Source organism: Bos taurus, chromosome 4 (genome assembly GCF_002263795.3).
Source record: "Bos taurus isolate L1 Dominette 01449 registration number 42190680 breed Hereford chromosome 4, ARS-UCD2.0, whole genome shotgun sequence".
Taxonomy (NCBI): domain Eukaryota; kingdom Metazoa; phylum Chordata; class Mammalia; order Artiodactyla; family Bovidae; genus Bos; species Bos taurus.
Window position 1 is genome coordinate 30,224,766 of NC_037331.1, and position 16,280 is coordinate 30,241,045.

At 42.1% G+C, this 16,280-nt stretch overlaps 1 protein-coding gene across 2 annotated transcripts in view; it reads left to right on the forward strand.

The window, feature by feature from the left end:
• The first annotated feature begins 928 nt into the window (after positions 1-928).
• The window catches only part of SP4 (Sp4 transcription factor), an 82,212-nt gene continuing 66,860 nt past the window's right edge, over positions 929-16,280 (forward strand). The window contains exons 1-3 of one of the 2 annotated variants that reach the window (XM_024991010.2): positions 929-1,087; positions 1,502-1,617; positions 2,137-3,688. In XM_024991010.2, the coding sequence (XP_024846778.1) occupies positions 1,081-1,087; positions 1,502-1,617; positions 2,137-3,688 (1,675 nt within the window). In that variant the 5' untranslated portion in view covers positions 929-1,080. The remainder of the gene's footprint in view (positions 1,088-1,501; positions 1,618-2,136; positions 3,689-16,280) is intronic. The other variant, XM_024991011.2, reaches the window with a different exon arrangement.

The window sequence follows — 16,280 nt, forward strand, 5'->3', positions numbered from 1 at the left end:
AGAGGTGGTTTGGGCAGCCCTTCGCGGCGGATAGGCCCAGGCAAACAACACCCCTTCCCCCTCCCCCTCGCTCAGTTCAACTCCCACTCGGCCCCGGCCACGCCCTGCTGCCACCGCCCCCTCGGGCAGCTTTCCGCTCCGCGGCCCGGCCTCAGTCGGGGGCGGGAAGGAAGGCGGTGTCTTGGAGGGGCCGTCGCGGCCACCGGAAACTACAAGGGCCGACAGCCTTTGCGGTAGTGCCCCGCCCCACTTCTCCCACCACTCAGCGCGCGTCACCCAGCCGCTCAACCAATGGGGACCGAGCCAGGGAAAAAGGGCGCCCGGGTCCGGATGCGCCTCAGGAAAGCCATGCTCCCTGCGCGGGGGCAGCGGGCAGTTCACCCGTTGTGCCTAGACTTCGGTGGCTCGCGCGCCCCACTGTCCTCTCTTCTCGCCTTTCTTGAATGAGAGCCTTGCTTTTTTTCTTTAGTGACAATTCCGAAGGATGCTGCAGCCGGCTTTTGAGGGGAGGGCGCTGGGAAATGAGTAGGGGGCGGGATATCCTGAGACAACAAGTTTGGCTGTATGAAAGGCCTACCGGCAGTGCGCCTGAGCTAGAACGCCGAGAGAACAAGCACCAGAAGAGCCACGGGAGGAAAAGAAACGCTGCTGAAAGAATAACCCCCAGAAAGGGGGTGGAGAGAAGGCGGCCCCAACGCCCCGGCCCCCGGCAGGTCGGCGGCCAATCCGCTGGGGGAAGGGGTGGAGAGTCGGCGGCTCTGGCAGAGAGAGGCCGAGGGGGGTGGGGAGTCGGCCCTGCTTGCGCCGCCCTGGCCCCGCCCCCGGCCCGCACCGCCGCCCGCGCCGTGCGCCGCCGCTGTCAATCAAGGGCGAGTCAGCAGGGCTCGGGCGGAGAGAGGAGCTGCTACGCCACAGCCCAGCGGCGGCCATTCGCGGAAAAAGAGGCAGAGCCTGTGCCAGCTACAGCCTCCTCCGAGCCACCGCGGGCGGGCGGGACCGGCCTCTCCTCCCGCCTCGCCCCCACCCCCACCCACCTCTATCCCAGTGTCTCCGTCTGAGGGTTTGTCCTGTTAATGCGGGATGAGCGGTACGTATTCTCCACCCCCCTCGGTCTCCTTCACCACCTCCCTCCCTCCCTCCCTCCCCAGACCCTGCTCGGTTCTCCCCCCTCCCCCGGGGCCGCTGAGATGCTTTAAGGGGAGGAGGAGAGGGAGGGAGGGAATCAAGGGGAGGGAAGGAGGGTTGTGTTTTGTCTTAATGTCTAAGAGAGAACAACCTTCTGGGTGTTGCTCTGGAGCCGATGGGTCGGGTTTCAAACCACGTTTTGTGATATCCCCCACCTCCCTTCCCTCCTTCTCCCCCACCCCCTGCCGGTGTGCGTGGATCGCGGGTTTATGGAGATTAATGTTCGGGGGGAGGGGGAGGAGAGGGGAAGGGGAAGACGAATAATAATAATCCTAATAACCTGTTGTCGTGTACGGGGGGGGGGGGTTTGTTGCAGATCAGAAGAAGGAGGAGGAGGAGGAGGCGGCACAGGCAGCGGCGATGGCTACAGAAGGAGGGAAAACCTCTGAGCCAGAGAATAACAATAAAAAACCCAAAACCTCAGGCTCCCAGGTAAAGGCAAACATTAAAAAAAAAAAAAAAAAAAGGCATCACGAAACGTAAGGGGAAAGAGGGAGTTATGCCCTTTAAATGCCCAGAAGTGAAGAACAGAACAAAAATGTTTGTCCACTCAAAGCATCTTTCTGAGAGTAAGGAAGTTAAATTGTAAATTCATACGGATTTCACGTGTTTGGGATATCGTGGTTAAAATTCCACCAGGAACTCAGACTATAAGAGAAAGGTGTGTGTTTTCCCAAGGGCGTTTTGAGTTTAGTAAAATAACACTTCAAGAAAGTTTGTTAGAAATTTCTTGTTATTTATAGTTTATATTGTGGGACCTGCTTCCTTATTCCTGTATCTTATTGCTTTTGTTAATATTTAGATTTCTTCCTTTTCCTGAGTAAGTTCTGAAATGTAGAGCTGTCAAAATAAATAAATAAATAAATAAACAAACCCCTCCCAACTACTGGCCTTCACTAAATCCTCCCACTTTTTTTTCCCCTCTCCCTTTTACTATCCCATTTTGGGTAGGACTCTCAGCCCTCTCCTCTGGCTTTACTGGCAGCTACTTGCAGCAAAATAGGGACTCCTGGTGAAAATCAAGCAACTGGACAACAACAAATTATTATAGATCCAAGCCAAGGATTGGTGCAGCTTCAAAATCAACCACAACAGCTAGAACTGGTAACAACACAACTTGCTGGGAATGCTTGGCAACTTGTTGCCTCCACTCCTCCTGCTTCAAAAGAAAATAACATTTCTCAACCAGCTTCTAGTTCATCTAGTTCTTCCACCAGTAATAATGGGAGTGCATCTCCCACAAAAACTAAATCAGGTAATTCTTCTTCCCCTGGTCAGTTTCAAGTCATACAAGTACAAAATCCAAGTGGTAGTGTACAGTACCAAGTGATTCCACAACTTCAAACAGTGGAAGGTCAGCAAATTCAAATCAATCCAACTAGTAGTTCATCTCTACAGGATTTGCAGGGTCAAATTCAGCTTATTTCTGCAGGTAATAATCAAGCTATACTCACAGCTGCTAACAGGACAGCTTCTGGGAATATTCTTGCTCAAAACCTGGCAAATCAGACAGTTCCAGTCCAAATTAGACCTGGTGTTTCAATACCACTGCAGTTACAGACCCTTCCTGGTACTCAGGCTCAAGTTGTAACAACCCTACCAATTAACATTGGAGGAGTGACTTTAGCTTTGCCAGTGATAAACAGTGTGGCTGCTGGAGGAGGAACTGCACAGGTTGGCCAGCCTGCTACTACTACTGAGAGTGGGACTTCCAATGGGAGTCAGTTAGCTTCCACACCTACCACCACCACTGCTTCTGCCAGTATGCCGGAATCTCCCTCCTCCTCCACTACCTGTACAACCACTGCATCAACATCTCTGACCAGCAGTGACACGTTAGTAAGTTCAGCAGATACGGGCCAGTATGCAAGCACATCAGCCAGTAGTTCTGAACGCACCGTTGAAGATTCTCAGACACCTGCTGCTACAGAGTCTGAAGCCCAGAGCTCCAGTCAGCTTCAGTCTAATGGAATACAGAATACACAGGATCAATCAAATTCTCTTCAGCAGGTGCAAATTGTAGGCCAGCCTATCTTGCAACAGATCCAGATCCAGCAGCCTCAGCAACAGATAATTCAAGCTATTCCACCCCAGTCTTTTCAGCTCCAGTCAGGGCAGACGATTCAGACCATCCAGCAGCAGCCTTTGCAGAATGTTCAACTTCAAGCAGTAAATCCGACTCAGGTGCTTATCAGGGCTCCAACTTTAACACCTTCAGGGCAAATCAGCTGGCAAACTGTACAGGTTCAGAATATTCAGAGTCTTTCAAATTTGCAAGTTCAGAATGCTGGGTTATCCCAGCAATTAACCATCACCCCAGTGTCTTCAAGTGGTGGCACAACCCTTGCTCAGATTGCTCCTGTGGCTGTTGCTGGTGCCCCAATAACTTTGAATACTGCCCAGCTTGCATCAGTGCCTAACCTTCAGACAGTGAGTGTTGCCAACCTGGGTGCTGCGGGCGTTCAAGTGCAAGGAGTTCCAGTTACAATCACCAGTGTGGCAGGTAAGTTACTATACAGTCTTTATCTTTAAAGATCCTCTTATACTGTTTTTAGTAACAAGTTACTGCTTTCCTTTGCTGACTCTTAGATTTGATGTAAACTTGTAAGTAAGCAGATGATCATAAAGAAGCTAAAGTACACAGGAATATTAGACTCAATACCATCAATATGACCCATTTATGTTTACAGTATTTAGCGTTAGGTTTTATGTGTTAAGTTTTCTAAACTTTGTTTTCTGCAGAGCACTTTTGGATAAGAATCTTTTTTTTTTTTTTGTAATTTAGGGATCAAATTTATGTATACTTGAGCTTTTCTGAAAGAACCCTAGTCAAAGTGATGTTTATGTCTTATTTAAGGGAAAGTTGATTTAAAGCTGAAATAATACAGTGACAGATCTGCTGCAGTTTGAATTCTGTTACTCACGCTTCTGCATCTTGTTGCCCGTGCTTGTGCATTCTATTATACAAAACTAGATGTTCGTGCAGTTGAGAGAGATTATTTTGAGTTGCAAATTGTTTCATTAACTTTTTTGTCTACTTTTCTGCAAAAACCAAGACTTGCTCAGGACTTTTAAGTGAATAGTCCCCTATAAAATTACCTTTAAGTAAAATCTACGGTGGTTAAATTATTTATAGGAGTTTTTAGTGTGAAATTGGTGGACAGCAATTAAAACTATAGACAGTAAAATGTCACTAATTTGAATTTGTTGTAAGGTCATTTTAGAACCAGTTATAAAGTAGTTATTTGTTACATATGTGAATAGAAACTTTTGAAGTAGTTGGAAAACCAGTCTTGTTAAGTGTTTCAATCTTTTGGGATCAGTCTTTTTCACCTAATGCCTTTTGTTTTCTAGTAATTAAACACTTTTCATTTGATTATGAAAACCTAGTTGTGGTTTTGGTGTCTGATACTTAAGACCTCTTTAGTTAAATTATTTATATTTTGAGAATCAGAAATGAATAAACATACCACTTTTGAATAACTTTTCTTGAAACAAGTTGCAGATAAATTATGCTAGGGTTCTTGTTTTACAGTCACTATCTAAAGTAGAATTATATATTTAAAATTTAGAAGTTGTCAGATAGAGCTCTCTGATTCAGGAGAATGGAGGTTACATGTTTTATTTAGATACCCTTTAACTCTAAGCCGGAGTTATCCAAGAGAATTTTCTGTGAGGAGGGAAACGTTCTATATCTCTTCTATCCAGTATTTAGCCACTAGCCACATATGGCTATTGAGTATTTATATTATGACTAATGCGGTAGAAGAATTTTTAATTTTACTTGACTTTATTTAATTTTAATTTAAGTAGTAACACATGACTAGTGGCTTTTATATTGACAGAACAGTAACTAATCACAGAGTGTTTTGAGTGTGGTACGTTTCCCCCTAAAACTACTACAGCACAATTTCATGCCTGTTTCTATGGATTATAGTCCTCAGCTTCCTTTGTTTCTACTCTTTTTCTGAACATTGACAATACGTTATTTCAGAAAAATGTTTGTTTTGGGTGGGTTGAATAACAATTTGTATTGTCAAAGCAAAGGTTGTTTCAGTTATATTTCATCTTGCCTATTAAGCATATAGTTCGTGAATTATGCTTAATTAAGAGAATTGAATAATTTTTAGTTCTGGCTAGAAATGTTCAGTTTTTCTCTTCCCTCATTGATACCAATTAGGACCCAGAGTTTTTTCTTTGCCTCTTGTGAAGGTAAACCAGCATAACTGAGAGTAGGATCTTCTGACCGCCTCAGATTCACTTGCTGTGCTGTGCTTAGTCACTCAGTCTTGTCTACTCTTTGCAACCCCATGGTCTGTAGCCTGCCAGGTTCCTCTATCCACGGGGATTCTCCAGGCAAGAATACTGAAGTGGGTTGCCATGCCCTCTTCCAGGGATCATTCCCAACCCAGGGATCGAACCCAGGTTTCCTGCATTGCAGGCACATTCTTTACCATCTGAGCCACCAGGGAAGCCCACTTGAATGATACATTATTGTAAATGCAGAGTGTGTTTTCTGGAACTGTAATTTTTAGGGAGTATGATCAAGGATTTCAAACAAACTTTCCAGGTGGTTGTAAATCTCATTAAAGTTTGAGAACCAGGGATCAAGTTGTCAGCCGTGAACTACTGATAAGGCAAAATATGGAGGAGATGGGTTTCGAGCCTAGTTCATAAGTGGCTCAGAGAATAGATTTCTGTGGCAAGTACAATTCATAATTTTTATTCCACAAACATTAACTAGCTCTGTGTTGAGCACTCTTAGTAGGTGTGTTTAATCTTGCATTTTCTGGGGTAATTTTTTTATTTAAAGAGTTTATATGATTTGAGGGACATTTATCTGTATGAGAAAATTTGAGCTTTATGTAGTTGGATTTTTTTCTCCTAAAATCAAGTGTCTTAAATTTTGTTAATTTTTAATAGTTATGCTGTGTTGTTCTAAGATAGCCATACTATAAAGACCAGAAATGTATGCTGATTTTTAACAAGTCTGTGCAGTTAATCTGAGTCTTGTTTGCAGATTTTGCTTTACTTCCTAGCATAATAGGTGTTTGACAGACGTTTGCTGAATTAAGGTATAAATGGTGATAGAGAAGATAGCAATTTAGAATTGGGAGTGGCACCCTGGAGTGGCTTCATTTTTTATTTTCTTTATAATTTTATTTATTTTTAACTCTGCTGCGTCTTCGTTGCTGCAAGCAGGCCTCTCTGGTGGGGGTGGGAGGCTGCTCTCTAGTTAGAGTGCTCTGGCTTCTCATTGCGGTAGCTTTTCTCATTGTGGAGCATGGGCTCTGGGCTCGCAGACTTCAGTAGCGGAGGCCCCTGGGCTCTAGACTGCGGGTGCAGTAGTTGCTCTGTAGCACGTGGGATTCTCCCGGGCCAGGGATTGAACCCGTGTCTCCTACATCGCAGGCGGATTCTTTACTGCTTAACCACCAGGGAAGCCCTGGAGTGGTTTTAATGAAGCTAAGGAATTGGCTGTTTTCATTCGTTTTGACTTGGAGCATTTAAGACATTAAGAGTGGTACACCAGGTACTTTCCTGTCTCTGGAAAGGGGAGAATGAGCAGCAAGAACCTGATATTTCCCCGTCTATAAATGAGTCCTGAAAGTTCAGATTTTTACTTTGTGTTCTCATTTGCTTTTTAGTACTTTTTGATTATTTCATGCCCCTCCCCCCTCCAGTGGTATTGTTTAATTTATGGGAAATTTTTGTTCTTAATATTCATAACAGCTATTACCAGGACTTGAAAAAATGATTTAGCTTTGACAGAATGTATTGGCTAGCTCGAGACAAGGGGCTAAGAGTTCTCCACCATCCATCCTGATGTTCTTCAGAAAGTATAGGAAAGGTTCTGGATGATATGACAGAAAAATTTTAAAAAACATTATTCAAGATAAATCAAATGAAACTAGTATTTGAAGCTGAGGAGCTTCATACTTGATTTTATGAAATAGCAATGTTAATAATACCCTACAGGAGCTTCTTTCCTTGATAATTATTCAGTTTGTGTTTCTGTGATTTGGTCTCAGCTTGAATCCTGAGTTCCAGGTTGAGCATCTAGCTAGAATTGCAGTAGGAACTAAATATTTGTGCTCCTACTATGAACCGTATTGTTTCCTTGTTAGAGTTTGGAGTTTGAAGAAGATGAGAAATCCTCTTAAAAAAGTTAAGAGCAAATATAATAACTAATCATGGGATTCTCAGGCTCAATGGTAAAGAATCCGCCTGCCAACACAGGAGACCTGGGTTCAGTCCTTGGGTTGGGAATATCACCTGGAGAAGGAAATGGCAACCCACTCTAGTCTTCTTGCTGGGGGAGTCCCATGAACACAGGAGTCTGGTGGGCTGCAGTCCATGGCATCGCAGAGTGGGACACAGCTTAGCAACTAAAACAACAGTAAGAACTAGTTATGCTGCTGGCTTAAGAATATCCTTTGTTTTAACTAAGTGAGGATAATGGATGATGTTTTCCTCAAAAAAGAACTACCTGCTTTGCAGTGTGTTCTGGTAGCCAAAGTGTCCTGATAAAATGAACTTCAGGAGTTATTTCTCTTTAAGTAATTTAGAACATGTAGGGATCATTGATTTCATTAGTAATTAACTTGCACTGGCCAGCAATTTGATTTATTTTTGGCCCTGATCATATATGGTAATAGATCATGCTTTTGCTTGATAGATGGATACTTCTTTGTCAGTTTTAGTAGAAATTAAAATTTCTGTGCATATTCTTGCATAAAGGGAGTTCAGACAGGAAATGCTGTCACTTCAAGAACTCTCTTTATCTTCCTTTACTTCTTTGGAGATTTAAAATAAAAAACCTTGGGATTAACAGAACCTGAAATGGAAGAGTCAGTTTTCGTGAAAATAGAGTCATTGTTGGTGAAAATAGAGGCCAAACAAAATAGTTGACATTTATATTTAATTCAAAGACCTAGTTTAATCCAGTAGAATCAACTTCTTACACCAAACCTTTTTCCAGAGCTAGTAAAAGTAGAAAATTGACTAGACATTTAATACAAATATGGTTTTCCTCTGCCATATGATATATTAGTTTGGATTTCCCTAGTAAGCATCTTAAATAATGTATACACATATGTTATGCACATATATACACATATGTATATGTACATATATAAACATATATGTATCTATTTGTATGCATATGTCTCCTGTGTTTAGTTATTTCCTTTTTCAGAGAAGTCATATTTATTCCTGTAATTTTCTTTTTGTAAAATCTTCTAATACTCTTTGTTATAGATTGGCATTCATTAAGAAACTTACATCTTGTGCCCTGTACAAGTGATTTGGATTCTGAACTACCAAGTTGGTTTTACCCATTATAAGATGTATAGCATGACCTTTAAGATCTGTTGATGATGACATAACAATATCGTTGCCTATTTTTAAGTTTTTCATGGAAGATAAAATACTCGTGTAGAGCCACATTAATTTTTTAAAAGGGCATCTTTGGGAGGGATTTCAAGACAATAGAGTGAGGGAAAATAGAGTGTTAATCATCTGCTTTTCAGATCTAAATCAGGGAATATATAACAAGTAATACTTAAATATTGGAGCTGGCATAAAAGCAAGTTGAAGAGAAAGAAAGGAAGTTTGATTAAGCAAAAAGATGGGGGAAAGTTGTACAAATAACACAGATTTGCAAATGATAAACTTTTAGCTTGAAATGGTCTTTAAGATTATTGCTGCCCTTTCATTTTTGCTGTTAAAGTCTATTTATAAAGGAATTTTGTGTTTTTACTGTTATAAGTGAAAGCAGAAACATGGGTCAGAGATTTTGCAGTGCTATGTTGCATAGTTTTAGGGATGACGTAGTAAGAATTGACAGTAAAAGGGGCAACCTGGCCTGATATCAGACCATATCCAGATGTCCATGTGGGCTCTCCTGTACTCTTCTGATCTAGGGATGAGTAAGATTGAATACTCCTTATGCTTGTCATTTTGTTACCTAGTGAATGAGCAAGTTGTGGCAAAGGAAACCTGTTGCTAGTGTAAGTATGTGTGGTGAGATAAAGCCGTACTAAAGCTGTAGTTAACACAGGTAACCTAAAGATAACTGAGCATTCTTCCTCCTCCCGCATCCCCCAGCAGTATTTTAGAACAAAAGAGCCTGAAGTTTAGAAAGCTTAAGTGATTTTCTTGTATTTTGTGGCAAAGTGAGGACTAGAACCTTGGCTTCTGCTTGAGTTGTCTTTCTCCTGTATTTCTGCCTTTGTTAACCGAATCTTTTGGTTGCTGCTGCTGCTAAGTCGCTTCAGTCGTGTCTGACTCTCTGCGACCCCATAGACGGAAGCCCACCAGGCTCCCCCAACCCTGGGATTCTCCAGGCAAGAACACTGGAGTGGGTTGCCATTTCCTCCTCCAATGCATGAAAGTGAAAAGTGAAAGGGAAGTTGCTCAGTCGTGTCCGACTCTTAGCGACCCCGTGGACTACAGCCTACCAGGCTTCTCCATCCATGGGATTTTCCAGGCAAGAGTACTGGAGTGGGGTGCCATTGCCTTCTCCAGAATCTTTTGCTTGGTAATGAGTAAATGCAACTGAGGTTTAGGGACCATAAAGGGAGAGTATCCAGCTTGCCTTGTCTTCTTCTACATAGACTGTGTCTATTATCCCTGATATTCAGTGTTAATATATTGAATGCAGCATTGGTGAAAAACACAATTCTCTGTCTCTTTGTTGTTGTTTTTAATGGTGAAACCTCAGTAGTAATTTTTTGTCCCTTCTTGGAAGAGCAATTTCAGAACTAAAGAGATTAGTAAATGCTATATGTAGATAAGAAAGTTCTAACTCTAGTTAGAATTTTTTTTTTGAAATGAGATTTGAGGAGGGAAACAAACATTGTTTTCCTAGTATGTGATAGATGCTAGGTATTTATATTATATCAGTATATCCCACAGTATTGTTGAGATTATTGTGCTTATTTTACAGATAATCTCATATGGAATCTGAAAGACAGTACAAATGATGTGGAAAAGAAACGTATGGCTACCATGGGGTAAAGTGGGGGAAGGATAAATTGGGAGCTTGGAATTGACATATACATACAGATATATATGAAATAGTATATATAAAAGAGATAACTGATGATAACCTGCTGTGTAGCACACAGTCGTTGCTTGACCAAACTGGTGTAATAAGCAGAGGCAGAGCTTCTCCATCCACCTGGCTTCTGTTAACCAGTGAGGAAAATGCAGTTCCAGTGGAAATGACTAGAGCTGTAAGTCACTCTGAGATATTTATTCAAGGTAAGTGAGGAGATAGGAGACGTTTAGTTTCTCTTTGGAAATCCGTATGATCCAGATGAATGCTATCCTAAGGTCAGAAGGAACTTTCAGGCTTCATCTCAGGCCATATCAATAACTTAAAAGTTACACATCATGGAAACGTTGAGCATGAATAAGCGCCTCACTTTTTGAAAACACCCCACACAATAGACAGATGAGCTTGATAACTGCCCATAACAGAGTCCTTTAATGAATTATGGAATAGTTGCTTTCTGAATATTGAAAAGAATTCAGAAATCATTGGGAGCCAGTATGGGTTCGCCAAAGAACTAGGTTCACAAATTCATGCTTTAGAATTTCTGGATGAGTATACAAAGGAAATAACATCAACACAGTGTATCTTGATTTCAGCATTGATAGTCATGATTTCTTTAAAGGCTTGTACCTGATTATTATGTGAAAAAATGTTGGCTGTGTTCCTCAGTAAAGGTCTCTGGTATTGTGGCATAGGATTCTATACTTGATACAGTCCTGTTGAACTTTTTTTTTTCAAATTTCATACCTAAGGATTACTGAATTCAGAGATGAGACCAAGCTAGGGGGTATTGCTAATAATTATGAGAGGGCATAGAATGGAGATGCCAAGTGATCTTCAGATCAGTTCAGTTGCTCAGTTGTGTCCGACTCTTTGCAACCCCATGGACTCCAGCACGCCAGGCTTATCTGTCCATCACCAACACCTGGAGTTTACTCAAACTCATGTCCATTGAGTCAGTGATGCTATCCACTCATCTCATCCTCTGTTGTCCCCTTTTCCTGCCCTCAATCTTTCACAGCATCAGGGTCTTTCCAAATGAGTCAGTTCTTCACATCAGGTGGCCAAAGTATTGGAGTTTCAGCTTCAGCATCAGTCCTTCCAGTGACTATTCAGGACTGATTTCCTTTAAGATGGTGCTCTTACTAGACCAGAATGCTGGACCAGAATGCTGAACCAGAACTAGCAACGAAAATGTAACAGTTCAGTTCAGTCGCTCAGTAGTGTCCGACTCTTTGCGACCCCATGAGTCGCAGCACACCAGGCCTCCCTGTCCATCACCAACCCCCACAGTTCACCCAAACTCATGTCCATTGAGTCGCTGATGCCATCCAGCCATCTCATCATCTGTCGTCCCCTTCTCCTTCTGCCCCCAGTCCCTCCCAGCATCAGGGTCTTTTCCAATTAGAACTCTTCCCATGAGGTGGCCAAAGTACTGGAGTTTCAGCTTCAGCATCAGTCCTTCCAATGAACACCCAGGACTGATCTCCTTTAGGATGGTCTGGTTGGATCTCCTTGCAGTCCAAGGGACTCTCAAGAGTCTTCTCCAACACCACAGTTGAAAGCATCAATTCTTCAGCACTCAGCTTTCTTCACAGTCCAACTCTCACATCCGTACATGACCATTGGAACAACCATAGCCTTTACTAGACAGACCTTTGTTGGCAAAGCAATGTCTCTGCTTTTGAATACGCTATCTAGGTTGGTCATGACTTTTCCTTCCAAGGAGTAAGCGTCTTTTAATTGCATGGCTGAAATCACCATCTTTAGTGATTTCGGAGCCCAAAAACATAAAGTCTGACACTGTTTTCCCATCTATTTCCCATGAAGTGATGGGACCAGATGTCATGATCTTAGTTTTCTGAATGCTGAGTTTTAAGCCAACTTTTTCACTCTCCTCTTTCACTCTCATCAAGAGGCTTTTTAGTTCCTCTTCACTTTCTGCCATAAGGGTGGTATCCTCTGCATATCTGAGGTTATTGATATTTCTCCTGGCAATCTTGATTCCAGCTTTGCTTCTTCCAGCCCAGCGTTTCTCATGATGTACTCTGCATAGAAGTGAAATAAGCAGGGTGACAATATACAGCCTAGACGTACTCGTTTTCCTATTTGGAACCAGTCTGTTGTTCCATGTCCAGTTCTAACTGTTGCTTCCTGACCTGCATATAGGTTTCTCAAGAGGCGGGTCAGGTGGTCTGGTGTTCCCATCTCTTGAAGAATTTTCCACAGTTTATTGTGATCCACACAGTCAAAGGCTTTGGCATAGTCAATAAAGCAGAAATAGATGTTTTTCTGGAACGCTTTTTTATGATGATCCAGTAGATGTTGGCAATTTGATCTCTGGTTCCTCTGCCTTTCCTAAAACCAGCTTGAACATCTGGAAGTTCACGATTCACGTGTTGCTGAAGCCTGGCTTGGAGAATTTTGAGCATTGCTTTACTAGCGTGTGAGATGAGTGCAATTGTGCGGTAGTTAGAGCATTCTTTGGCATTGCCTTTTCTTTGGGCTTGGAATGAAAACTGACCTTTTCCAGTCCTATGGCCACTGCTGAGTTTTCCAAATTTGCTGGCATATTGAGTGCAGCACTTTCACAGCATCATCTTTCAAAGAATAGAAAGGAGAGATAAGAAAGCCTTCCTCAGTGATCAATGCAAAGAAATAGAGGAAAACAACAGAATGGGAAAGACTAGAGATCTCGTCAAGAAAATTAGAGATACCAAGGGAACATTTCATGCAAAGTTGGGCTCAATAAAGGACAGAAATGGTAGGGACCTAACAGAAGCAGAAGATATTAAGAAGAGGTGGCAAGAATACACAGAAGAACTGTACAAAAAAGATCTTCACGACCCAGATAATCACTGTGGTGTGATCACTCACCTAGAGCCAGACATTCTGGAATGTGAGTCAAGGGGGCCTTAGAAAGCATCAGTACGAACAAAGCTAGTGGAGATGATGGAATTCCAGTTGAGCTATTTCAAATCCTGAAAGATGATACTGTGAAAGTGCTGCCCTCAATATGCCAGCAAATTTGGAAATGTAACAGTTAGGATCCTCTATTTAAAGTTGACGGGTGGGGGGCATGATTTTATACCTACAAGGTGGAAAAGTGGTGTGGTAGCAGGACATATGGAGATGACTTATCGGCTTACCACAAACTAAGAGTTAGTGAAGCTCCTGTATTTTGTCCTTATCAGACCATATGCGATGTTGGATGTGGCACATTTTAAATGGGACAGTGACAAACTGGCAAGCATATCAAGAAGGTTCCCAGGTTGAAAAGTGTGGAAAGCATTTCATACTAACAATAATCAGAGAGGGAGGATTATTATTAAATGAAAAGAGAAAGTGTGACACCTTCTTTAGATACGTGAAGAGCGTTTTTAATTGTGTTCTGTTATGTTCTGTCCCTGGGACACCAGTAGAATCAGTATATGTATATACACATACCCGCCTGCAGTGCAGGAGACCTGGGTTCCATCCCTGGGTTGGGAAGATCCCCTGGAGAAGGGAAATGCTACCCACTTCAGTATACCTGCCTGGAGAATTTCATGGACTGTATAGTCCATGGAGTTACAAACAGTCAGACATGACTGAGTGACTTTCACACATAACACAACCCTGTGTGGTAATGGAATAGTTTGTTTCATGAAGTGGTGATCTTCCTAGTGTTAGAGGCTGGGTGCCCATCTATCAGAGACCCTAAAATATAGAAGAATTTCTTATATTGTATAGAAAGTTTGACTAGATAATCTGTGAGTTTTCTAATTCTAAAATTTAGGATTCTATGAATATTTGAGTACATAGTCTATTCTGGGTACTTAGATCCAGCATGTGGTGAGAGCTCTCTATAAGTCTTGTTAAGCTTACGTGATTGATTAAGTAGGGATTTCGTTGGGGGAGGTAGGGGTTGAGAGTCACGTTTACCATTTTTCTTATTACAAAGGCAGTGTGATTAAGATGATTCCTATTAAGTAATGTAATGCTTTAGTTCATAAATTAATAGTTTTCTGTTCTTCATTATTTGTTAGACTTAATGCTTGTGGCCTTAGATGCCATTTTCCTGTTATTTGTACTTCTGTTAGGTGACCACCAAAGCATTAGGGTTTTAAGCATACACTGATGTGCCCAACATTGAATTTATAGTTAGGATATTTTATCTCAGTACTTTAACCATAGTCATATATCTGATAATGTCACTTTAGTATGAACAGTGGGATTACTTTTTCTTGAGTGGACTTGGAGAGCAGTTGGAAAATCTAGGATCCTGATATAGTTTAAACTGTGGGAAGTACTTAGAACTTCCAGTCTGTTAATGTGCTCTGTGTAGTGAGCAAACCCAGTAGGTCTTTCTTTCTGGCTTAGAATATTTAGCTCAAAGGTGCTTAAAAACCTCTTGAGGCCCTAGACCCTTTGGAATAGAAAAAGCAGTAATTGAGATAGATGAAGGTTCTCTTTGCCTTAGGCGTGGTAGTAAAGTTAGGTGTGTTGTTAGTCACTGAGTTGTGTCCGACTCTTTGCATCCCCATGGACTGGTGCCTCTATCCATGGGATTTTCCAGGCAAGAATACTGGAGTGGGTAGCCATTCCCTTCTCCGGGGGAATCTTCCCGAACAAGGGATAGAACCCAGGTCTCCCTCTCTGCAGGCGGTTTCTTTACCAGCTGAGCCACAAGGGAAGCCCAAGAACACTGGAGGGGTAGCCATTCCCTTCTCCAGGGGATCTTCCCAACCAAGTAATAGAACCCAAGTCTTGCATGTTGCAGGCAGACTCTTTACTGTCTGTGCCACCATGGAAGCCCCAATAAAGTTATAAGTGGAGACTATCTGGACTTGATCAGAGGTGTAGTTCAGGTAGTAGGTTTATTGTTACTGCAGATACATGTACTGAGAGGCTTCCTAGATCACAGGTATTTTGTTCTTTTAGGTGATCATCAGTCATTTGCAGCCAGAAGAGGCACAAGAGAGGCCCAGGAAAAAAAGTTTATTATACACACAGGTCCTAGAGAAACAGTCAGTGTGCACTGAGAAAGAGTCACATGGGAGGTGATGTCAAGGAAGCTGGCTCAAACTAGGAGGTGGGGAGCAGAGAGGACAAGAACCCATAGGCAGATGCCTTTATTGGGGATCAGGGTGTGAGGGGATTTCATTGGTGTGGTTAAATGTTGCTCAGTCACAGGGGAAGGTAGGGGGGAACCTCATGGCAGTAGCCACCCTTATCACATTGGTACACCTGACTGCCTGGGTGCGGTACTCACAGCCTACTTGTGGGGATGTTCAGGCAGCAGTAGAAAATGATATTTTAAAACATATAATACAACAGAATTGGGAAGTAGAACTTTATTATTGGTAGGCACTGCTCTCTGTTAGCTGTTCCATCCAGGGCAAACATGTTATAATTGGAGCATTAATCCTTTTTTTCATTTGTAAAATAGTGTAATTAATTCCTTCCCTTTTTACCTCATAGATGTGCAAAGATCAGATCAGATAAAGTGTATAAGAAGGGTTTGGATATTGTAAAGAAAACCGTGTATGGAAGTTGGTAGCCTAGTAAAAAACCAATACATAGCAACTCTCACCCACCAGAAGAATATGAGATAGTAAAGTTGGAAAATAAGTAGTTTTCAATATGGATATTAGCTTGAATTAAAGATTAGAAGTAGATAACCAATGGGAATTTGCTGTATGACTCAGGGACCTCAAACTGGAGCTCTGTAATAAACTAGAGGTGTGGGAATGGACGGGAGGTAGAAGGGAGATTCAAGAGGGAGGGGGCATATGTACACCTATGGCTAATTCATATTGATTTATGACAGAAATCAAACCAATATTATAAAGCAACCTTCAATCAATTAAAAAATATTTTAAAAAGATCAGAATTAAAAGAGAGATATGTATAAAAGGGGTATCTGAAAGCCATGGTGAAGTGCAACTAAGGATATGGGGAAGGGTGTATGTGCAGGTGGAAAAGAAGCAGTGTATTTCAGTGTAGTAAGAACTAAATGTGTGCTACATGCTGTCTCTGCAAGCTCTGAAAG